This window comes from Agelaius tricolor, unplaced genomic scaffold, assembly GCF_023055355.1.
Source record: "Agelaius tricolor isolate 1412-34295 unplaced genomic scaffold, bAgeTri1.0.p SCAF_18, whole genome shotgun sequence".
Lineage (NCBI taxonomy): Eukaryota > Metazoa > Chordata > Aves > Passeriformes > Icteridae > Agelaius > Agelaius tricolor.
The window spans coordinates 11,551,007-11,576,092 of NW_027269278.1; the positions used below are offsets into that span (position 1 = coordinate 11,551,007).

The 25,086-nt window shown below is 42.7% G+C and overlaps 1 protein-coding gene across 2 annotated transcripts in view; it reads left to right on the plus strand.

Moving 5' to 3' along the window:
- The first annotated feature begins 10,277 nt into the window (after nt 1-10,277).
- The window catches only part of CNOT6 (CCR4-NOT transcription complex subunit 6), a 32,665-nt gene continuing 17,856 nt past the window's right edge, over nt 10,278-25,086 (plus strand). Inside the window, exons 1-2 of one of the 2 annotated variants that reach the window (XM_071443301.1) lie at nt 10,278-10,456; nt 24,777-24,890. In XM_071443301.1, coding sequence (XP_071299402.1) covers nt 24,779-24,890 — 112 coding nt within the window. In that variant the 5' untranslated portion in view covers nt 10,278-10,456; nt 24,777-24,778. The remainder of the gene's footprint in view (nt 10,457-24,776; nt 24,891-25,086) is intronic. The other variant, XM_071443300.1, reaches the window with a different exon arrangement.

The following is a 25,086-nucleotide window of genomic DNA, read 5'->3' on the forward strand; positions in this document are numbered from 1 at the left end:
TCTGTTTTGTCAAAATGAAGACATAAAAGCTCAAACACAATTTAATTACAACAGGCTCATAGTTCAATGCTGAGAAAACTTAAACAGTTCAAAACAAGTTGAATCACATATTCCTGTGACAGTATCCATTTCCTAGTGCATTTCCTAGAGCATTTCCTAGGGCATTTCTGCTCTCCTGGCTATAAATGGATATATACAGATATAAGAGATTAGGCACATAATATTTTTACAAAAGCAGCTGCACCTGCAAACATGGGCCACATAAGAGGGTTCAGTCTCCTGGCACTCCTCCCTTGGGCTGACAAGGAAACAACCCAGTGGTTATCCCAGTGGCCAAACTGCAGGTGTTGTTGTCCACATGTGGGCGTTTGTAAGGGCAGTCTGAAAGCAATTATAAACCCAGTCAAACAAGAAACCTGAGGTTAGATTGTCTTAATTTCATTTAAGACATGTGATTGAAGCTCTGCTTTTTAGGCCATAGTAGACTGTCATAACATGTCAGTTAATTATATAAGCCCAGTTATTAAAAAACAAACAAGTTTTCACTTTTATTGGAGCTGAAATATTTCCAAAGCCAGCAGTAAACAAAGTGTCTGTATTAAATAAATCTCAGGATGAATGTATTATTGACACATGGATTAACTGGGCTGGATATTTCAAAACCACGTCTGTGCCTTTGCCCGTGCAGATGCTCTCACCAGGCCAACAAAAAGTATTCTCTTATCACAAACCCTGCAGGAATATTTGTCTAAAAATGCTTCTATTGCTCCTGTTGCCTCTCAGCTTGCAGGGGAGAGGGATCTGTATATTTTGCCTGCTGGCTGGAGGGTGGACTCAGCCCTGCCTGTCTGACACGCTGCCCTGGCCACCTTCACACCTCTCAGGAGGATTTTGGGCTGGAAGAGTGTTTCTTTCAGCAGCCCTGGTGGCTGATGCAACCAGTTTAATTCAGCTTTAGTTCAGGTCCACAGAGTCTTGCTGAGCTCTCTGCTGCTCCCAGCCCCGCTGCTCTGCTGGCTCAGCATTACCTGTGCACTTCCACAGGGAAATGATCCAGGAAGGATTGCAGGGAAGCCAAGACAGGCTCTCTTGGTTACACGGCAAAGGAACAGAAGGAAAGTGTCTGTAGAAATGTCAGGGGCTTGGGATTTCGTGGAAAAACTGAAAACCTTGGAAGCAAGCCAGGTGCTCATCCTCTTCGGAAACAGCCTTCCCACCCCTTCCCTTTCTAGAAAATCAGATGAAGCTTTGCAAAGCCTAATTCTTAAAAAAAAAACAAACCCAAAAGTGATGAAATGAACATGTGCTACCACCTGCTGTCCATTATTTGGAAGAGCAGGGTCCCCAGCAGGGCCTGGCACCCACGGTCTCCCCACAGCCAAGTCCCACTCTGGCTCCAGGACACTGAGAGCAGCTTCAGTCCATGCAGGGCCAGTCTTGGGGAGCTCAGGGGCACCAGTCACTCCAGAGAGAAGACATTTTGTTGAATTCTCCTGAACAAATAGCAGCATTGAGGAGGGAATTAGGAAATTAGGTAAAAGGGAATGTCAGAAATTGCCAAGGCTCTGCACCTTGTGGTGTCAGATGCATGGACAGACATGGAGGTACCAAGATGGAGAAAACAGCACTGGCAGCTCCAGACATCCACGTCCTGGGTGCTCTCTGGGGGCCCCTCAGCACCCCTGGCACATCCCTGACAGGCAGCTGCTGTCACAAACAGCCATGAAGGCCAACGATTCACCGAATAAATATGGGTTTAAATTGACCAATTCCTGTACAGGTCACTTCACTTCCACACGTCCCCACCAGGGACTGGCAACTCAGATCTGAAGCAATAAATCACCTCGGGCTGGCAAGAATAACGGCCCAGAGCTCACGAAGACAAAGAATGCATTTGATCCTTTTCTGTTGCTGTGGTGAGCAAACAGAGCGTGCCCAGTGCATTAGGCAGCTCTCTGTGTTAATACATTACCTATAATTATTTGTAGAACAGAACAGGGACCAGTGGAGTCAGTCCAGGTACTCACCATTCATTGTAGCCAAAGGGCTCCCAGGAATCACCATCTTCCCAAAGTCTTGATGAAGAAAGAATTAAGGGAGTAAGAGGGTTTGGTTCTAATTGTTAAAAGAGCCACATATGTCCTGAACCTATGGTAACACATAAGATCTTAGAGGGAGAAAAAAAAGGAAAAAATTCTGGACACATGAAAAATCTTCCTTTATCCTTCTCAAGCTGTGCAGAGGCTTCTCTTTTTCCAAGGGCCCTGGGCATCAACATTACCCATCTCAAATTCTTTTTGCAACATGTCACTGGTCCATGGTGTCTCCCATCCAAAACCCTCAAAACACCTCTACAGCTAATTAACCAAGCACATTGTTTTACAAAGATTAAACAAAGGAATCCCTCACAGACAATGTTACACAGCTGAGCAGCAGACTCCAAACAGCAGCTGAGTGCAGAACACATTACAGACATGTCCTGAACAGCCAAAGTGCTCAGCTGGGCTGGCAGAGACCACCAGTCAAACAATTCTGAATAAGAAGTTGGGGAGAAGTTGCCTTTTCCAAGAACATGTGTCAAAATAAAGTATGGCTAAATTTAATTAATAAATGATTCAGATATAATACTCTGATCAACTGCAACAGAAGGTTGGATTGCAGCAGATATTTCATTGGTAACTCCCCTGGTCTTCCCCAGCCTGCTGCAGTTTGCTCTGAAAGGAGCCCTCACCAGGTTGGTTTGGAAGGGACCATTTCCATAAGCAATTGTACCCCAGTTTTATCTGAAACCATTTCTGTACAGCCAACATGCTGGAACGATGGAATAAAAAGGCCAATACAGCATCAGTTAAAGTAGAAAGGCAAAAGGTAACCAGAAATAAAGCAAAAAAGGCAAATAATTAATCCAGGCTTTACAAATATGTCAAGGGTTTTTCTCTTACTTTCCATCTGCCATGAAGACAAGAAAGAAACATTCTCTGGTGAAATAAAAATGAGCAAAGGAAGAAAACAACATGTGTGTTAAAGCCATTTTTCCAAAGGCTCAATGGCATTTCTCTGCCACAGCACTCCACATCTCTCCGTAGGCTCGAGCCAGCGAGTGGATGCTGGGTTACTTCACTCTCATAGCATGAACTCGAACTCCTTGCTATTCTCAATCTGTCACATTCAACAATCACATGTGAAAATGACTCAGGCTGCCAGTTGTCTCCGTGTTGTGCTCGTTGAGCATTTGCCAGTTCCTCAGGAGTAGGCTTGATATTGAAAGCCACACTTTGGGAAACGTGATTTAGCCTGAGCCTGCTGCATTAGGCTCAAACATTTGGGGTTTTTTTTTGTCTGGCAAATTTTTGTCCTTTTTTTAATCTTGCAGACCAACAGTTCTGGACACAGGAAAAAACAGCAGGTCAGATCAGTGACTTGTTCAACTTGGCATTTTGTCCCTCCTGGGGGGCATTTATTCAAGGTGCCTAATATTTTGGAAGGAATGGAAAAGCCCTTAATGTACCACACCAATCATCAGCTGTAAACAGACAAATTTTCTTCCTGTCACTTGCAGTGATCACCTGGGAAGCAGGCAGTGATTTTCACCCTTTTTTTGAGTAGAAGCTGTTCCATGGTGCAGCCTTTTAGCCAGCATGGCTGCAGACACTGAGCCACTTCCCACCCCGCTCAGTGAGGTCCCCCAGTGCTTGGAAACAAAACTCTTCCAGTTTCATCATCTCAGCCCCAATGCCTGCCTTCAAAGCCTTCAAAAAACAATCGAGCCCCAAGGTGCTGCAGCCTCCCCTGAGTGCAGGGGCATCCTGTGGTGATCAGCTCACACACATGGATGTGCCCACACTGCCTTGGCTGATCCTACTCCAGCATGTCCCAAAGCAATGGATCTGGCCCTGCGGGTGGGGAGCAACCTAATGTGTAGCTGCAAGAGAGGCTGAAATATTTCATATTTAATTATTTTGGCTGTGTTGGTGTTTGACTCAATACTATGCTGTCCCCTCTCTCTGCATACCTGATGTCCTAAGGAAAGTATTTTGTCAATTCAGATAATATTATTACAGGAATAGCCACACTTAACTACCAGCTGAATTTATTTGGTCATTTTGTGATTTTTTTGCAACTGCCAATGAAAAAAACCCCAAGAATAGTAGGCCAATAATAGCCTCAAGATTAAAGGGTACTTTATAAATTCTCTGGAGGGTCTTTTCCCAACCAGAGACTGCCCTTAGCCAAAATTCTTCAGATAAATAATAATAATCTCCTATACAAAACATTCAGTAATGAGGACATTCAACATCTTGAAAATGCGAAACACATTGCATAAAGAAGACTATGCATAATTTAATTGGAAATTTTATGAAGTTGCTCACTGTTAAATAAGCAAAATTTGGGCCTAAGATTTGACACAGTAAATAATAATATTAAGAGATTGATTCCAAAATCCTCGTGCAACCATTTTATTGTTATTGAAAGTAATTAATCTGACTTGCTGATTTATGAAAGGTAAACAATGGGGGACTCATTCCGTGCCTCAAATATCAAAAGTAGGATCATGGGGATAATAAACAAAGTTTGCTACATTTCCTAATAATGTAGTAAATGGACTTTTTCTTCAGGAAGCCTCTGCAGCGTCCCCCAGATCCACAGATAGCTGTCTGAAAGCATACGGTTTGTGTAAAGCCTGTGTGTACCATATGCACGTATCACTTCACTTGCCACTGAAACAGTTGTGTCATGGGTGGAATGTGGCAACTCTACCCACACACAGTAATGTGATACAACAGATGAAGATAGTGGAAAGCCGTGAAACTGTACGGAGAAATTTAAGTAGATTGAGTCCATCTCTACTTCAATGGGAATTAGATCAGGCCCCAAATGAGAATTTATGCATGACAGCTGGATTAACATATATATTTCCTGAAAGACACTACCTTTATAAACTGAAGAGTTCCATAGTGTCACACTGGAGCATTAGTTAATTTTTTATTAAGAGAGAAACCATCATTTTGTAATTCACGGTAATTTCCTCCAGGACATAGGTCTCCTTAGTTATCTCTTTTGATTCCTGATCCTACTTAATTTGCAAGGGATGAGACTGCAGCAGGGAGAGCTTAGTGTATATTTGAGTTATAGTCCTCATATATTCTGGTTCATGAGCAGGAAGAAGTGCGAGCACGAGAGACCCAATTAAATTAAAAAGTTCCGCACTCTTCCGTTTCAGCGAACGCTCAGGCGACAAATGATTACAGCATTATTGCATTTTCTTACACAGAAAAAAACTGCCCACCCTCTTTTTTTTTTAAAAAAAAGCCCCATGCCCAGTGGGCAGTGCCCTGCCTGCGTGACCCACAGTGTGAAATTCTGGCACTGTGGAAAGCTGGAGCTTCCCACCCGTCGCATGAAGCTCCATCAGCCATGCAGTGCCACGGCAGGGGGAAGCTTTACAATGCAGGAGCACAGATGGGATCAGCTTGCAAGTAAATATGTTTCTGCTGCTAGAGAAAAGCATAGAAAGCGATGATGAATAAAGATGAAAAATAAGATGCTGACAGAGGAAGAGGAAAAAGCCGCCAAAATGGGTACAAAGGGAAGAGGATATGGTAGAAAACACCAATGATCTGGATGGGTAGTTTGAACACTGGCTTTCCTTCCATTAAAGAGAATCCTTCCATCTTACATCAATAATGCCATTATTTGGCATTTAACCTCTCCGTTGTGACTCCATAACTGGGCATTCAGGTATTTCATAGCAATTTGCTCTATTCACTCACATACATAAAAGCTTTTGCCATGAAAGGCAAAGCCTTGTGCTCTTTTTGCAGAGCTTTGAATGCAACCAGGAGCTCTGCCCATGTAATGAATGCAGGCAGGTCATACCATTAACATTTTCTTTCATATTATTAACTTAGTTCTAATGTGAAAAGATGGATATCTTCTTGGAGAAAGGTGACCAAGAGTTGGAGAAGTGATTCTAGGAACAAAAACATGCAAGAATCAGCCTGTGTCTAAAAAATGACAGAGGTAAACAACATCATGGTTCATAAATCCAGCTTCTTAACAGACTTCAGATCTTAATATTTGATTAGGACAAGTAAGAATTAATGGCATTCTTAGATCTGTTACTTCACTGCTACAGTGTAGCACAAATGTACACACTAGGAAGTATTAACGACTCAATGCTCCACAGACCTGCAGGCTTGAGATAGAGAACAAGACTCGATGCACACTTTAAACTGCTGCAACCCTGACAGTTTATCAAATATCTAAATAATTGTAAGAGTAATTTAAACATAGTATACAAGCATCTCAGGTGGTGGCAGAGTCATATGGTAGTATCCATAACCAGCAAAAAGGAGTTCAAAACTCTTTCTCACTGTGGAAGTCTTCCTACTAAAATGCAGATATTTCTAGAAAGAAAGCTTTTGATCATATTCAGTTTCTTTCAAAGTACTTATTCCACTTTTGTCTAACAATGCATATTAAAGTAATTCTAAGGCTGCAAAGCCCTTACCGACAAATTGTGCCATCCCAGGATTAAAATTCCTGAATTCATCTCTGTTGTGGATATGCATAAGGGGAGATTTCAATTACCTTTTTACATACAGGTCTTCTGGAAACCACTGAACTCCATTCCATGCAGAGAAAAGCAGGAATATTAATTGCCTCTATGCTTTTTGTATAGAGCTTTCACTGTAGTTTTAATGCTCAATAAACATCAAAGATTTATCTTTACTATCCAGCTGTGAAAGAAGATGCTCTTACATTCACTCGGTAGATGGAGAACAGGCCATAAAACTTAAGGCTGAAATCATTAAAAATGCAATGATTTCAGAAGCACAATATGAGTGTTCCAAGTCCTCATTTTTCAGACTACCTGTCATTTTAGGCATATGCCATGTTCAGAGCAGCTATCCCACTGATCTCAGCCATGGAAGCCATGCTGCAGTTCATATCCCTGTATCTGTACCCACACAGACTGAAAATGCAGGACATAATGAGGCTCTGCCCTCCTATTTGGGATCCCTCTCCATCTCCCACTTACTCCTTCTTTCCTTCCCATTATCTCCCTGCTTTACCATAACTGTGCTCTCCTCTTTGATTCCTTTCCTGCCTCCAGTTACGTTGCTTTTGTCACATTTCCTGGGGGCACAAAGTGAGGGAGTGGGTAGGACTGAACCTTTCCTTGGTCACCTCTTCTATAACCCCAGACACAAGAGATCCCACAAGCCACAACCCCTCTGTGCCTGCTGTCCCTCAGGCTGGGGTGATGTATGAGCCATGCAGGATGAAAGTCATTCTTTACTACAAAGAACTTAGAAGTCACACAAGCCTCTACTGTGCATATAGATATTTTAGGAGTATATCTTTACCAAATTTAGCAATTTAAATAAAGCAAAAAAGTACCATTGCTCTGCCACAAAGACAACTCTCTACCACAAGTTTCACATCCCTCTGTCAGTGCACAGAGGCACCAGGACCTCAAACCAGCTGTAAGTGTTGGTCAAAGGGACCCAGTGGCCTCCCTGAGGCCTCCCAGGCACACTTCCAGCTCCACTTGGACATGTGCATTCAGAGAGGAGATGATGGGGGTACTGAGATTTTTTAAACCACTCACACCAAATACTTCCATCTCCAAGTGTAAGCTGAAAAATGTTGTAGGACATTCACCTGCAAAGTGTGGGACATGCAATTGTGTGGTACAGGAGATTTGGCCCAGCTGAAGGCTTATTCCACAGCACAAAAAGTCATTTTTGGTTTAGAGTTAATGAATGAAAACTTACACTCAGAGTACAGTACATCTAATGTTGTGTTTTAAACGGTGGCCAATTTCTCCTTAACCTGGTTGTCTTTTGCAGCACTACTGTCCCAAACTCGGGACAACAGCACTCAGTGTGACTTGGCAGCTCCTGAGATGTATGGAACTGTCATGGGCAGGTAAAAGATTAATGGGAAGGGCTCTTTCTTGATTGATGAATCTGTGACCTTGAGCAACCAGAGCACTTGCACCAAGTATATCTGCCATGTGAGACAGACAAAATGAAAGAGGCTCATGTTACACTCTCAGATCTCATTAAGCACCCAGACCAGAAACACCGATACTGGCACTGGCCATCTGCTCTGCTGTTTGCCTGGTTACAGGCCTGATAACACTTTCAGGGAGCAAAAGTTAATCAGACGTACAGATGAGCAATAGCACTGCTGCACAGGAAATTCAGTGGAACATAACAGTTTCTAAAAAAAAACCCCACATACCTGTTTTTACTTCATTCTGCTCTTTCAAACCACACAAGCTGGCGGTTAAAAAATTGTTGACATAAAAGGCTGTAACTTTAGGCTCTCCAAATATTGACTTTTTTATAAATAACTTGTAAAATCATAATAAAGTTCACTAGTTTGAAATCTGCCAAATTGCAGGGATCTCCTGTTAATCTATACAGGATTGTTTGTAATTGCTTTTAAAATATTTTCTCTAATGTTCTCATTTGCTTATCTCAGTTATTTGAGAATTACAGTATTTTCTGCCATTGGTGCAACACTCCTCTTGCAGTGTTGCAGGCCTTTGTCAGTAGACCTTTCCATGTTTAATGTACTATTACCCCAGCATCCATCCCTGAGGAATGAAGGTTCCCTGCAAGCATTTTTCGAGAGACTTATGATCAACTGAATTTTCTTTGCTGAGCAGCAATTCCTGGAAAATCCTGCAACGTATTCAAAGACTTTCCTACTGCTTTTGGAGAATTAGCTCTGGGCAAAATGATATAGTCTACTGAGGCCATATCTGACCCAGAAAGTATTAACTGAAGAATGTGCAGGACAGCTGCTTATCAGAAAGAAAAGACATGCAGTGGAGGAGAATGACATGTAGAGCTACTGGAGTCAGTTGTGAATGACTGTCAGCTCTCCAGAGCCAACCAACACGGGGAAGCAGATACGGCATTCTGCCGGAGCCCGTGCGCATCCGTAATGGAGCAGGCTCGGATATCTTAGCACAGGACTGCACCATGTGGAGAGGAGATAGTTTATCATCCAAGAGCATTTCAGATATATGATATGATAAGGCTGAACAGAAATCTGAAGTATAGCAGGATTATTTCCAACCAAGTGTCAGTCTTTCCGTGGAGGATGTTCTGTGAGCAGGTTTGGTCAGCAGCATGCCAGGGTCATGCTTTCCAAAGCACTGACCTCCACGGATGGGGGTGGTGCTCCTCAGAAGCTGGACCTGGCACCATCCTCTTTCACACTGAGTTAAAAGAGAATGCCTCACTGCACAACAGTGTGAGTGCCATTTATTTCCAGCTATATATCCACTTATACCTAAATGGAGGCCTCAATTCTTATTCAGCTTTCCCAGATCATAAACAGGGTTCTGGGACAGTTCTGGGTATGTGGGACAGTGTCTTTGTTTTCACTATTCCTTTGGATGAAGTGGTGTGTACCAAGTGATCATTTGCCACAGCATCATCGATTATTCAGCATTTTAACCCTCTGAAAAACTGACGAAATCCTTAATTTGGAAGTCATTATTTAGGCTTTTGCTAGTATTACACCATGGATGGCACTTCCCCACCATTTCACCTGGCATCTCTCATCATAAAGTCTTGTTGTGCAGGGACAGTAATAACACTTAATGAGAACGTACTTTATTTTTCTAAATATCTTGGTTTGCATCCAATAATCAGTTCACGGAGAAAATTACGGAGCCACAACATGAGTTTCAAAAAGGTGTTGCTGGCGATTCTGGGGGACATTTCACAGTAAACATTGTTCCTGAGTGCGTCGCAGCACAGGATCCAAGGCACTGGTTTCCCATTAAAAACACAAACATAGAAGACATGTTGTCTTTCCTAAAAAGCGTTTGGCCGATCACCCGCACTGTGTCTGAGCTTATCCACTTCAAGGCTGAGCTCCCCACTTGGGCTTTTGCAGGAGAATTTAAAAGTTCTTTTCCAAACAAGTGACTATTCCCATTCGCCTTCCTCGGGCTCCTGCTAGGAGCCCCTTCCCTGCCATGCTCCACTTGCACGGCTTTCCAGCCTCCCTCCGCAGCCCACCCGTTACTTTCACCCACTTTTCCTGCGGCCGTACCCCCAAACCCGCTCCGAACTCCTCCCTCCGCATCCCCCCGCGGCCCTGCCGCCCCTCCCCGGCCTCCCTCCGCGGCCGCGGAGCGTGCGCGCAGTGCGGGCGGCCTGGGCAGGTGGGGCGGAGAGCGGAGCGGAGAGCAGGAGGAGGAGGAGGAGGAGGAGGAGAGGAAGGAGGAGGAGGCGGAGGAGGGGGGCCGGCCCGCCCGCAGCCGCCGCCGCCGCCAGCGCCGCCATGATGCTTGTTTGCTTTCAATGAGTGTGAGGAGGAGGCGGGGGGGAGCCGCTCTCCCGTCCGGCCCGCGGCAGGAAACAAAGAGCCAGGCAGGCGGCGGAGCGAGGGCGGCGGGGGGACGGGGATGCTGCAGCCACAGGTAGGGGCGGCCCCGGCGCCCGGCCCGGAGCGGGGGGCTCTGCCCGGGGGGGTGGGGGGGCAGCGCTGCGGGAGGAGTGCGCTGAGGGGGAACCGGCGGTCGCACGGCCAGGGGGGACCCCTGGGCTCGGCGGGGAGACGCCCCCGCGCCGCGACGTTCGGGGGTGTCAGGGGGGCCGGAGGCCCCTCTGGACGTGCGGGGGGGCGTCCGGGGGGGGGGTGTGCTGGGCCTGGGCAGTCGCTGCTGCGAGGACGCCCGGAGGAGGCTCCGCGGCCGGGGAGGCGGCGGGGAACGGCGGCTTTGGAAGCGGGGGCGGCGGGGAGGGGGCTCCGCACGCCCGGGCCGAGCCCCGCGAGCGCCCACCGGCGAGCGGGAGGCAGGGAAGGAGACTGGGAGGGAGCCGGGCCGGGCGGCGCCGCGCAGGAGCCCGGCTGTGTTTGCATCGAGAGGCAATTAAGAGAAATTAGTATAATGGCATCTGGAAGCCTGAAGTTGTTTTTTTTTTTTTTGTTTGTTTTTGTTGTTGTTGTTATTATTATTGGTGCTGGTAGGTTTTGTTGTTTTCGTTGGCTTTTTTTTTTTCCCTCACCGTGCAATTGAGTTTAAAATAATTTAACAAAAGGCCGAGGGAAATGACATCAATCGGGGGAACTGCCCGTCCACCCTCCACGCACGGCGCCCCGCGCCGCTGCCTCCCTGGAGGCCGATCCGCCTGGCTGGGCGCGCACCGAGGGGCGGCAGCGCTGCCTGTCAGCGGAGCGCTTCGCCTGCTCCGGAAGGAGCCGCGGCAGCCGCCCGCCCTCCGTCCCTCCCCGCCCCGCCGGCAGCGGGAGCCGCGGCCGCGCTGGCGCCGGGGCCGGAGCGCCGCTCGCTCGTTCCGGCGGAGGGAGCGGCGGGGCGGGCTGGGGCCCTGAGTGGCAGCGGCGGCGGCCAATGCGGGGCCGCGGGGGCCGTGAGTGACAGCGGCGGCGGCCAATGGGGAGGCGCGGGGGGCGGGCGCGCGCGGCCGCGGGACAGGCGCATGCAGGGATAAACAGAGGGAATTGGGGCGGGGGGTGGCGGTGCCGGGGCTGCGAACGGAATCGCGGCGGCCCCGCCGTCGGTCCGTAACCGGGCGGGGCCCGAGCGGGGTCACCTCCTTGCCTGGGGCACGGGGAATGAGCGCCTGGGCTGCCCGCCGAACCGCATCGTGCGGGGGAGCGGGCGGTGGGCAGCTCCCGCACCCCCCCGGTCCGTCCTGGGGCTCACAGGACAGCATTTCCTCCTCCAGAATTTTATGGAGAGCGATAAGCCTGGGATCAGACAAGGCTTTAGAAAAGGAGATATGTAATGCACCTGTTTGTGTCTTGGTATCTATGGTGAACACGTATTTTATAAGCATTTTTTCCACAAATATTAAAAATTAGTATGAAACCTATAGGTTGTAGTCCTAGGTTGGACTTAATGATCTTAGAGGTCTTCTCTAAGCAGATTCTTTACTGCTTTGCTTTGTGTAATGTAAGAACTATATTCAAAACAAATTCAGTAAGCTAAAGGTTTTGTTGGCTTTTTTTTGTTCTGTGTTTTTTCGTTTTGTTTTGTTTTTTTTGTTTGTTTGTTTTTTAATACAGCCATCTGTATTTCCACAAACACATAGAAGATTGTATCACTGAAAATAGGAATTCATGGATGGGTATTTGCTTTGTAACTAGTTGCAGATTGCCTGTTTTTTCATTTGAGTTCTGGGGTTTATTTTCATAATCTAGATTTCGGCACAGTGGGTAACTAATTCAAAATCCAAGGGATTAAGAAATACCTGTGGTATTTGTCTGGCTTAAATACAAAGATGTGCAAGTGTTGACTGGTAATTGTATTGTATCTCGCATTTCTTTTCATTCTAGAGCAGGTCTCGTAATTGGGAATTTATCAACATTTCCACTGGGGTAATTTTACAGGATTATCCGCCCTCTGTTCTTCCTGCTGGTTCATCTGGACTCTGTGGAGTTTGCTGCTAGCAATGAAGCCTTCTGTGGGGGTTTATTCATGCTATTACTGAAATGGAGCCCTTCACATTTGGATTAACTCTTTGTTCACTTTTCACCTGAATCGCTTGGATCTGCCCATGTTTAAAAAGGATCCTCCCAAGCATCTCTTTTCTGTTTGCATTCTGAAGTTGAACTCTGAATACAGTCTCATGTTCAGGCTGTTTACTGTGCTTGAGTTTTAGAGAAAGAATTGAAATACAAAGATAGATGAAACTAATACTGCAGGGGCAGGTAAATACATTTGACATTTTATACATGAAGACTTGAAAACATGTTATGAAGGGTCACAAATTGAATGAGCATGGTACCTTTTCAAGATAAGGCTGTACTAGATATTAGCAAGACATTCTTTAAACCAAGTGCCATGTTTGTGATGGAAACCACTGTCTTCAAAATGGCTCCAAGACTGAGCAAACTAAAAATTCTTTCCCAGCATATGAACAAAAGAATCCATATTTGAAAATGGTTCTGTTAATCTGTTGCCAAAAAACTTAAATATTAGTGCTCATAGCACACTGTGCCATGCTGTTTGGCTCACCACTGTGCCAGGAGTCCATGTGGTGAACCAGAATTCTTCATCCACTTGTGTAGTCCCTGTTGCAGAGGCCCTGGTTCTGTTTGCTAACAGACTGGTGAATTTTAAATTATTATTATCTGTTTTTGTCACATCCTTTTGGCTGTGCACTTTTGTATGTGCAGTCTGAGCATTATATCCCAGTCTCAAATGGGGCCACATTAGGCAAAGATGCTGCACAGAAATCTTTAGGAATGAGGATGCCTTTCAGCCTTCAGAATTGAAGAGATGTACAAGAATTGACACTTATTTCTATTTACAGGAAGTATATGTAGTATTGAAAGATTACAGTTGTGTACATTGGGCTTTAAAAAGCTGCCAGTGACGTTAAAACACCACAAGAATATTCTCCACAGACCCAACCACCAGATTTTTGTTCTAGTTGCATGAGGCAGAGGTTGAGCCATGCCCAGTTGCATACAAAGTATCTGGGGTTTTCAATCCATATATTGAGGTTTTACACTACCTCCCATGTCAAAACACTGACATTACTGATTCCAGTCTAAATTTAGCCTTCTCCATGGTGTAATTTTGAAAGCTTTATGCATAAATTGCTCAAGCTGAGTCACTGCAGGGTTTCATGTGTTTTGTTCTTTCTAAAGTGTTGGTGCTTCACACTTGGAAGTGTGATTATTGTACAATAGCCTGCAAGTTTATTAGCATTGTGTTAAGTGACATAATTTATGTTCTTACATTGAAATAGGGCTGTACAAGTCCATTCAACAAGAGAGTCTTGGCATAAACTTGGGGACCTGCACTCTCAGTTTTTACATGGAGCAATTTCTGCAGCTGACATCTTTGAGAGTTTACAAATGCTTAGGCAGGTCCCAAAGAAAAAGCTGTTTAAATGCTTAACATGTACTTTTAGCTGCTAATTGCACTTCCAAGATGGTGCTTGTTTAAAAAAAAAAAACAACTCAGTTTTTCCTTTTGCAAGACTGCAACATGAATCCTTTCGTTAATGCCTTGGAGGCCTTTTTTCTAGTGTATAAATCAAGGAGGGACTAGGAGCAGTAAATATATACAGTTGTTTATTTTAGAACTAAAATACTTGCTGTTAGGATTCCAATTTATGCTACAGTGGAGATCTGCAGGAAGAGATTGATTTGCCTTCAGATTTTTTTAGACTGGGAATGCTGTTAGTTGTTCTGTGGAGGCTGCCAACTTGACATTGTGATCACAGCCTGGATATTTGGATGGCTCTCTTGTGCATCTTAGTTCATGTTCCTGGTATGCAGCCTTTATTCTGCAAGTGAAGGGGCTCCTTACCTGAAGACCTTCCTAAAGTTTTTGTTCCATTTTATAATACCTGTATCTCTAAAGCATCCTTTGAGTTTCCCCCTTTTTTTAGCAAGGCAGCAGTTTCAGTTGCAAGACTGGGGTTTTCCAGAACATGCTGAAGCAATTTGAGTGATGGATCCTATCATGAAGGTGCAGCATCTTGCCATGGTTAGGAGACCAGGAATATACAATAATGTCATATCCTGCATGTTACAAATAATATGCAGCTTTATTGTTTGAGCTATTTTGGAGCGTATTGATGGGTGAGATGTGGGTCCTGCACATTGATCTGACTTAAATGCCTCTCCACAAAAGTATCTCTCTGCATAAATCAGTTTGCAAAGTCAGGGATCAGGAAAAAACTTGCTTCAGAGACAGATCTTCCATGTGATTTTTGCAACAAAGGCCACGTTTAGCCAACACCTCCAAAGAGGGAAGGTTTGAAACTAAACTAAAACACCAGCAGGGTTGGCTGTGCGCCATCTGATGTGTATCACCTGTCAGAGCAAGGAAATGGCTTCGTAATGGCTGAATGGAAACATATTGGGGAAATTTATGCCACACTCTGACCATTAATACTTTTAAATATTGTTTTAAAGAAGTTTTAACAGTTGCTCATCCAACAGAGGAGCTTTGTTTGACAAAGCAAAGGTCCTGTGGATTAAGAGGAATTTCAGTGCAGCATGAATCACAATTTATTTGCAGAGTACTTTCAGGAATGGGAGCTTTTAGGAACAACTAATAAGGGTGAAGAATAATTAAAACTAGTAAGGAATCCTGTTTTGATGAGGAGCATGAAAGATCCACCTCTGGAGATTTGCAGTGGCCAGTCATGGCAGAGGTGGTTTCTGTATAGGGAGATCACCTCATGGTTTCTTCTGATTTAGAAGGTCAGGACTTCTCTCTAGTGGCAGAATTTGGAAAGCTGCTACTTTGGTTGTTCATCATCCATGTCAGTACAAGCATTGCCAGAGTAATGCTCAAAACCAGCCAGTGATGTGGTGAGCAATGATACTTTGTTATTTAAAAAACCCCAGCCCCCACAACCTCAAAGCCCCACTTTCTTAGCTGAGTATCATTCTCGGTTTTCAGTATTGTCTCACAAACAGCTGCATCAACACAACTGAGGGAGGTGATGCAGTGGAACATGGGGACAGGAAAGAAGTCTTGAGTTGGCCTTTTGCACAAGAGCATGGTTGTGGAAAAACATTTTTATGCTTGTTGGTTAAATTTGAAGTAAAACCAATCTGTGAATTACTTGCTTGCTGTCAGGATGTGGCTAGATGGGTAGAGCATCAACTGTGCAATGACTTCTGTAACATCCTGACCTTCACTTAGTTTAGCAGCACTAATACTAACAAGCATTTAGGTATCTTGAAATTGTGTTCTAGGAAGGCAGAGGTTTTTGGATTTAGACACTGACATCTCTTGTCAAGTTCTAGTTCAGTTCTATAGCAGGAATGCTGAAAATGAGCTATGTCCAAACTTAATTTAAAGTAGCTGAGTCTCTCTTACTCCTTCGTTCTATTGTAAGACTAAGAAATAGTGTTTTGTGTGGTGACTTCTGGTTTTCCCCCATGGAACAACAGAAATGTGGTAAGCATTCTGCAGACACATAAAGGAAAATGTGGTAAGGAACATGTTGGTGCATGTGCCAGTATTTAGAGTAGCTTACTGAGTTGGACCAAGATGAGAAATTTTGCACTAGGTCCCCTAAACAAGAATCAGTGTTTTGTATATTGTGAAGAATCATAACTAAATTGTCAAATATGATTGGATACTACCAGTGGAGTGGGAGTTGGTATAATATTAATGTTTTGGAGTGTAAGGCTATTCTCAGCTTTCTAGAGACATTTGTAGGTGAAAGCTTTTAAGCCTTGGTCTTTCTGCCTTTATAAAACCTGAAGCTAAATGTTTTACAACACAGCTCTTCCTTTTTAAAGCTGGTCTTCTAGTTCCATTTGACTTGTACAGTACACAGTTCTGTATGCAATGCAATTTATTTAAATTCTTAAAGTAATTAGTGAACCTGACATCTCTTTAATATATTGGCTTTTCAGAATACACTAACAGAATGTGCAAAAAGCTGAATGCTGTGTAGTACTCATTAACTAGCCAATGTGGTTCCAGGGGTACCAGTTAAGGTCAGGCTTTGCTTTGCAATTTGGTTTTGTGTTAGTGTTTGTTTTGTATACAGCAGCCTTTTACTAGAGTCATAATTAGATACAATTTCTGATCATTAAGAGCTATTCTAATAATCTGGACCATGTTTGCAACACTGAGAACATTTGGACATCATATTTCTAGTGATTATATGTTGTGCAGGGGAAGGGGTGGGAATTTGAGGGGTTTTTATCGTGGGTCTGATAGAACAGGTCTCTCTTGGAGGTCTCTTTAGAAGATGGAGGAGTCAAGGACCTCTGGCCTCAGTTGTGCCTTTTTTACTCTGACCAGTTTAGATTTCTCTTCTGAACCTAAACTAGTTTTTGTAGCAGCTGAACATGAAAGTGGCAATTGCTTCTTTGCATTAGTGAAATGATGGTAAACAAGTTTTTCACACTGTGCAAGGTTTAGAGGATTACATGTACACCATTAAAACATGGAGCTGCACATTTCTTATCTGTGGGAAATTGTAATAGGCAGGGGTTGGGTAGAAAAAGTAGAAGTTGGGAAAATGACATCCTCCCCATGCCTGCCACTGCCAGCTGGAGCCAGCCAGTTTGCATTTCCATAAACAAGTAGTTATGAAGGACAAAGAAACCTTAATTAAATTTGAAATACCTGCAGGTCAAAATTTAATATGCTCTTCTTAAAAATATGAAATGACTGAGTTTTGAACTTAACAAAATTTACAGCCTGTTCTAGTCAGTGCTCTCTAGTCTAATGGAGTCTTCCTGATTTGAAGACAGCAAGTAAATCCTTTGACATTTATGGCCCAGTTTATCTGAACCAGGATGCTTTGCTTGGGTTTCAGGAGGGTAATGTTTCATTTTAGTCAGCTTTGGCTAGATTAAGGGGTTTGCTGAACTTTGACAGCTTTATAGATTTTTAAAAGAATGTTAAAGTATTTGTCAGCTTCTGAGTTTTCTCTAGTAGAACTTATATATGCAAATTCAAATAACTCATCTGATTAATAATATTCCAGATACACTTACATGAATTCATGGATATTGAGTTAATCAGTATCTTGTATTTATTATTACACATGTTCACATGCATGTTCACATCCCACAGCATTATCTTAAGTCTGAAAAAGAGGAAGGGTAACTCGTGGGTTTGTATTGGCAGTCATGTAAAATTACAGTTTTAGAAGTCCTCAAAATAGGATGGAGAAGCATTACATCCCTGATGAAGCCATTAAATCTTAATATGCTAACAGCCACTAAAATGTGATCTTAGGGAGTGAAAAAGTACTTGGAATGAATCAATTGACTTCGTGTTGACTTAACAGCTTTTTTATAATTTTAATTTTGATTATTCCAACATTAAGTTATAAATTGGGTTCAAGGGATCTTGACACCTTCCCACATGTTACAGTTGAGCCTCTTGGGAGGGGGGAGTGTTTCAGGAGTCGTCCTGGTGCTGCTGCAGTTCTGCCTGTGCCCACAGCTGGTACGTGCCATCCCCTCCTCACGCTGGGCAAAAGGAAATCTTTAACTTAGAGCATGTGTTCTGAAAAATTCAGGTGTTGACCTTTAGCTGATTTCCCAATCAGATTTTTCCTAGCCTTATTTTTTCAATACCAAATGCTTACTGTAAAAAAAAAATAATATTACTTGAACAGCTTTTTTTGAATAAAATGCCAAGAGTGTTTGTACTAGTCCACAAATAATAGGTGTTTACACAACAGACTTGATATTTGCCTTGAAGTAGCATACTAGTAGGGAAAAAATAAATATGTGGTTTCTTGCAACACTGGTGTTTTCTTTGTATATATTCCAATAGAGGGATCTGGTTCTTGCCTACAAAGTTAAATGTAAGGTTTTATTTCAATAGATATGCCAGTACTTAAATTTCTGTTTATTCAGCCTCAGAATATTTGTGACTTTAGTTCTAATGTACTATAGTATGGATTTCTCAATTCTGAGGCAGATATAATTATTTTGGATTTTTTTTTTCTCTTGAGTGATGGCTCACACCTGTTTCCTGAACTTTATCTTCTTGTGTATTGTAGCAAAATATATTTTGCAGATATATTGCCTGTTACAATACACTGTAGAAAGTACATTATGTATAAAATACATGTATTAACTATGTGTAACATAAATATATATTGTATACTATATTGCAACAAAGTATGCATTATGTAGCAAGTCATGTTTCTTAGCAGAATGTGAGTATTCTTCCATCTTATAGTGTATACCTGCTAGTAGTTGGGAAATACAAAACCATAGGCATATATTAAGATTTATTTTTAAAAAAACAAATGTTAGTATGTTTTGAATAAGACATTTCTAGAAATAAGATAACATGAAATTTAGAAGTCTTTGTCAGGATACAAAAAAAACATTCAATTCTCTTGTTTTGTCTTAGATGGGTGGGGTGATGTCCAATAATTTTAAATAAGGATTTAACTGAAATACATTAAATGTATTCATAGGGCACTTGGGGTTTAGCTGGTTTGCACTGGGTGTTTGTTTCCTTTCCTCGTCATGGTATCTTGCCCATGAATATTTTTCCATCAGTTTTCAGTATTGACATCACTCTCGAGTTTGTTGCCCAGGCATGGAACAGGCTGAGGATAAATTCAGTCATTGACTCAGCTCATCAAGTCAAGTGTGTAAATTCTGCAGGGACTGACCTTTATCATAAACCCTGTTCAAGCTGCTGTGGCTTTTCTGTGAGGACGTGCCAGATGTTGCACCTTGTCATCCTGGCCAGGGCCAGTGTTGTTGCTTATTTGCCTGTGCTTCAAGCTGAAATGTAATTAAGTTCCCATAGAAATTCATGACTTGCTGAGTAAAGCACCACCAGTGAGAGGACAGGGAAAGCAGCAAGCTTGATTCATGTTGGAAAAGCACATTTTAAACAAGGGGTGGTGAATCTTTGAGTAGGAAAGGGCAAATCTGCAGTTTTATAGTAAAACTGAAATACAGCACTATGAAATTATCTTAAAGATTTTTTTCCCAAGTACAGTAGTTATCTTTTAGAGGTACTTCTGTTCCCTTTGAAGAAGGTCACTGTTTGGAGTTGAAAGCAGAAATTCCTGTTAATTCTAATAAAGCTCAACAGTAGAAATTAACCCTTTCAATGCAGCATTGAACCTATACATTGCTAGACCTGCTATAGCCTTAAGTTATCTAAAATGCAATGTACTTTGCCTTCAGTTAGGATTTCAGACTTTGTTCAGTGTTACTGTTTAACTGGGTGAGGGTAGCTGGAAGCAAGGGTTTGCTTCCTGCTATGGAAGAAGAGATTTTTTGTCAGTGTGGCCAGAATTGCCATTATGGTGGTGTCCTGATTTCAACAGCTGCAGATCCACACATGCATTCCTGCTATACAGGAATAATAACACAGGAGTGCAATCTCCCTTAAATATATATTTTTTTCCTCTTCCCCCCTTAGCCAGTTTAATTCCTTCACCAGCTCCTTTGTTATCAGACAGAAGTCAATGCTGATGCAAGAGTGAAGTGGAAATACAGGGTCCTGGGGAGGAGGAAGTGCAGCAGGACCAGCTTAGTTCTGCTTCATGCATTGTAAAACCACAGTGCAAGTGGTAGAGGGTGTGGAAGATCCTAAATTAACTTTGAATTCAAAACAGACTAGTCAATTTAAGAAACATTTATATTTGTGGGGAAGGTCATTCGAACCCATTTTTAACTGAAACTTGGGATTGCATGGAAAAGAGTTTCAGGGTTAAAGGCACAAGGTTACAAAAGAATGGTCTGGGGTGAGCTTCCATTTGAGGGTTTGGAGAGAGAAAGGGGAAAAAAAGTCTTTTATATGGGCTATTGTTTTCTTATGAAATCTTTGAGCAACTTAATAAATTGCTTTCCATCCTGCTACTTTTCAGCAGTTGAGAAGTAATTTATTTGGCAAGTAATACTGCACTGCATCAACAAATGGAAAATATTGTCCAATTGTCTTGTTACTTCTTACTTTATTAGATCTAGATTTGCATCATTCATTCACTGTTTTTAATTAAAGTAGCAAAAAGTTGGAGTAATTCTTCACTTGATCAGGTGTGGTGCTACTTTGTTTACTTTCCCCTCCTGGCCATCTCCAGATCTGCATTAGTGTGTCAGTGAGGAGTAAAAGCAGGTAAAGGGGAAGGAGGGGAATTCAAAAGAAGTCACTGACATATGTTAGGAAGTTTCAGCAGCAGAGCTGTAATGCTTCACATTGTGATTGACTTCAAGGATTTCTAAAGGTGCTCCCAGATTTGTAAATGGGTGTTATAGATATTTCATAGTAACTATGGAAATAGTTATTTCAGAATAGTTGATTGGATCAGTTGAAATTACATCTGAACACTGTGTTGCTCATACTTGTTCATCATTTTCTACACAGTTTTAGAATTCAAATTTTCCTAATTGAAAGATGTGTTTTAGGGGCAAACTTGATATCTACATCCATAGTAATGGTATAAAAGATTGTATTTGGCCTACAGGAGTTGTCCAATATGTTTATTTTTGAAATTGAGTTAATTTATCATGGTATTGTAGAAAGCATTTCAGGAAATAAAGAAATGCTATAGTATTGGGGTGCTTAAAAAACCCCCAAAACCTCAATCTCAAAGTATCTGCTCACCTACTTACTTTGTTTAAATCTTCCTGCTCACTATCTTCCAGTTTCACAAAAATGGCAGAAGAGTAGAACAGGAAAAAAAGCTGTCACCTTTCGTGCCCTGTCACTCAGAGCAGGCTCATTTCTCCATTTTGAAGACATTGTTTATTGGTAGTTTCCATAGTCACCTGGAGCATTAACTACCTCAAATCCAGCTTCACTTTGCACATGTCCATAGCCAAGGACACTTCCATTCCAAATGTCTCATTAGGCAATGAGCTGAACTCCCTTTGTTCTTCTACACTGAGCAGTGTATCTAAACCAGCTCGGCCTCCTGGAAGTCCTTCCTAGGCCACCAGCTCCTGCTGACACGGTGCCCTCCATGGCCCTGGTGCTGTGGCTGGGATCCTGGGCACCCCAGGGTCTGGTGATGCCACTGTCCTGGTCCAGGACAGCCCCAGTGCCCAGCCTGGCTGCAGCCATGGCTGTCATCTGCAGAGACAGGCAGCAATGGGGGCAGCTCCCCCTGGGAATATTTGGCTTTGTCTGCAGTGCTCTGTTCTGAGGGGAGCCTGAGCCAGAGCTCCATCACCCACTGCTGCTGCAGCCAGCTGTGCCAGCTCTCTGCCAGCAGGTTGCCCTCCCTTGACAAAACAATCTTCAGGTTTTTCCTTCTCTTGCTGGTCCCTGTCACCCTTCCCTGAAGGGGCTGTCAGTCCCTGCTGCCCCTCACCCAGTGCCAGTCTCTCAGCACCCTCTGTACAAGCAAGGGCTTAGGGCAGGGTCTGCACTGGAGGCTTGAGCTGGAATTCCTCTCACACCTGGGCACTGCTGACCTCGTGGGCCTTGGCTCAGTTTTGTGGGGTAAGGGGTGTTCATTCTGAGTGACCCACGGTAGTAGTGGGCAGCCACACTCAGTACAGCTCTCAAGCTCTTCTGTTTTTACAGCTATTAAAATGACAATTTTAATACCCTGGTACAAGGTAGTAAACTATTTCATTTGCATTCAAATGTACTTAAACGTCCTTTTAATTAAATTTATGTAGTCTGGAGCATTTTCCAGGAATCCATGTCATATCTTTGTTATAAAGATTTTCTCCTTTACAAACTGATTTACTGTATGCAATAAGAACCTAACATTAATGGTGTTTCACCATCTGTATTGGTTTAAGTGAAAATTACAGGTGGTATAAGCTCTTTTGAAAATTGCCATGATGATTGTTAAGAGCTGCAGTTATCAATGTTTCTAAGGATGTTCAACACTGTTTTATGGGTCTTACTAAAAATTACTTTAGTCTGACAAAACTCTATCACTTAATCTGATGTTTACCTCAGCTTTTATGTTTTACTGTAGCAGCTTAGCAGGTGCTAAATTTGGATTTGGGGAGGTGGAGAAAGGAGACAGTAATAGAGACTGATTTTCTTGAACTGCTCCATGCTGTGAAGTTTTGAAATGCAATTGAAGGTGTTGTGCTTGTATTTTATGCTGTGCTGTGAGATACTATCCAAAATTAGCCTTCCTGTCAGTTCCTGAGAAATGTTGAGTTCTGGGTGATAGATGAAGGTGTGCTAATGCCTGGATGTGCCTGGTGGCACTGATGCTCTTGGGCAGCAGTAGTTCCTTCAGCCAGGAGGCTCTCAAGCATTTGCTGCTTTTTTGGCACCTGGTAATCCTAAGCAGCAGGGACTCATCCTCTGAGAAATGCAGCAGTGAGAGAGGGAAACCATCAAGAGCAGGAACTTTATTATAGAGAGGGAGGGTGACTTTATTGAGATGGAGTGACTGGGAGTGCAGGATCATCAGGATCCACTGTTAAAGCCCCAAATTCTTGAATCTCTAATTGTTCTAGTGTACATTAACAAAACCCACTGGAAAAGTATGTCATCCTCTTGTAGCAGTGAGCAGTGATACACTGCTGGTACCAGCAAAGCTGTTAATTAGTGCATGTGATGGAGTGGGCTCTGGGGAGCGTTCGTGTTTCTGTACTGAATGAGATTTCTGTCTTTGCTATACCTGCTTCTCAAAAAATTGGAACATATTTATTAATTCAGGGAGCAGCAGGAAGAGAAAGCAGTAAATGTCTGACTAAGGTAAATGTTTCCTGACAAGCTGGAGCATTCCTACTTGGTCTTTGTGAATTATATATAATTATATGTAGAAATTTCAGAAGAGATGCTCTGTACATTACTCTGATATATATTTTTGCATAGTTACTGCAGGAAGAAGTTAGGCTTTTACCTTTCTGGAGATTGTAATCCACTCTCCCCTCATTTAATTAGTGAAGTTTGATGAAAAAAGTGTTACACTTGGCAATTCCCACACCCTGGGTACTCAAATGCCTTCACTCTGGAAGGAGCCTCACCCAGCTGCTATTTATAATCTGATCCTTTTACCCACAATTCACTTCTTAAAGAGGAATTTCTTTTCACTGCAGAAATCTGGTTTTGGCCAGTAGTGGGAGTGGGAATGGGAAGGAGGAGTGTGACTTAGTAAAAGAGCTGTTATATTAAAGTAAGCATGTGATACCTAAAAGCTTTATTTTAATTAAGATGCATAATTATCAGAAAGTTTTTGGTGGATTTCTTTTGTTTTGTTTAACATGCAGAGTAAACATTTTTCAGTAAAATCAGTAAACAGATTATAAGTCTGGTTGATAGTCTTATTTACTAGGAATTATTCTTTGATTTTTTTTTTATATGATGACAACATTTTTTATTTCATCACAGAAAATGAAAAAATGGGAAAGCCTTAAAAGACTTGGTAGGAAGATGTCCTTAGAAATTTGACCAGTACAGCTGCTTGCTTATTGAGTGTATTTGGGTAGTGTTACAATATTGCTGAAATGTATTTTGATGAATAATGGCATAGTATTGCTTGTAATGTGTTTTTAAGTGTTATTTCAGCCAGCATTGTTTAATTTCTCTTTTTCATATAAATAGATTTATAGCTTGTTGTTTGTTGGAGACGAATGTTTGCTTCTCTGTCATGGTGCATGATTGAGTATGGTAAAAAGAACCTAGAAAAATTATTCTTACAAAGTTACCAGGAATGATGTGAAAAAGAATGAGAAGAATGAAGTTAAATTTTGGTATTAAATACCTGGCTGAAGAAAGTGATAGAAATATTTACCTTGAGTGCAATATTTTCAGGTTGCAGAGAGTAGGGTGAAGGTTGGATTAAAGCCTATCACTTTGCAGATTTAAAGAGTTGAGGATGTTTTTGAAACCTTAATTCTTTTCTTGATGCTGATTTATGTGAAAAGCTGAGAATTGCAGTAGACCTGGAACTGATGGGTAATCAGAGTTATTAGCAAATATGTTCTCTAGGGGTATGAGATCCCTGTGATCATGGTCATCCTTTTTTGAAGTTTCATTGTTGAAGAAACAAGAGTCTGCAGTGGGATGTGTTGGTTTTGAGGGACACAGAACATAGCCATGGAAGGTGGTGGGACACAATTTCTAAACTGCTTTGCAGATTCTGGAAAATTTTGGGGGGGGCTAGGCTGTTGTCTGCCATTCTGGGAGTATCAGAAATCTCTGTTTTTCTGTTTTATAGCAGTGTTTCCTATTTAGCGACATTTGTAAATTGGCACAAGCTTTGAGAAGTATTTGGTACAAAAGCCTAGTATGAAATTTAAGTGAAGTGGGAATTACCTTCTAAAGAATTCTCAGTATGTAATACCTCAGTTAATCACTTGCCTTTTGGTTTCAACAGGAATGCCCAAGGAAAAGTACGATCCACCTGATCCACGGAGGATGTACACAATTATGTCCTCAGAGGAAGCAGCCAATGGAAAGAAATCACACTGGGCAGAGTTGGAAATAAGTGGTAAGGAACTGAGGCAGGGTCCTGAGTTAAGAACTCACTGCAAGTAGTGTGGGCTTGGACAACTCTGGGGTGGAATTACCTACCTGAAGTGAGGCAGCAGAGCACAGGGATAGCTGGGGGTGTGTGGAGGGAAGAGCTTGGGCTGGGATAACACAGGGAGCTGTGGGAGGGCTAAGGTGGGGCAAGTGGGAAATCC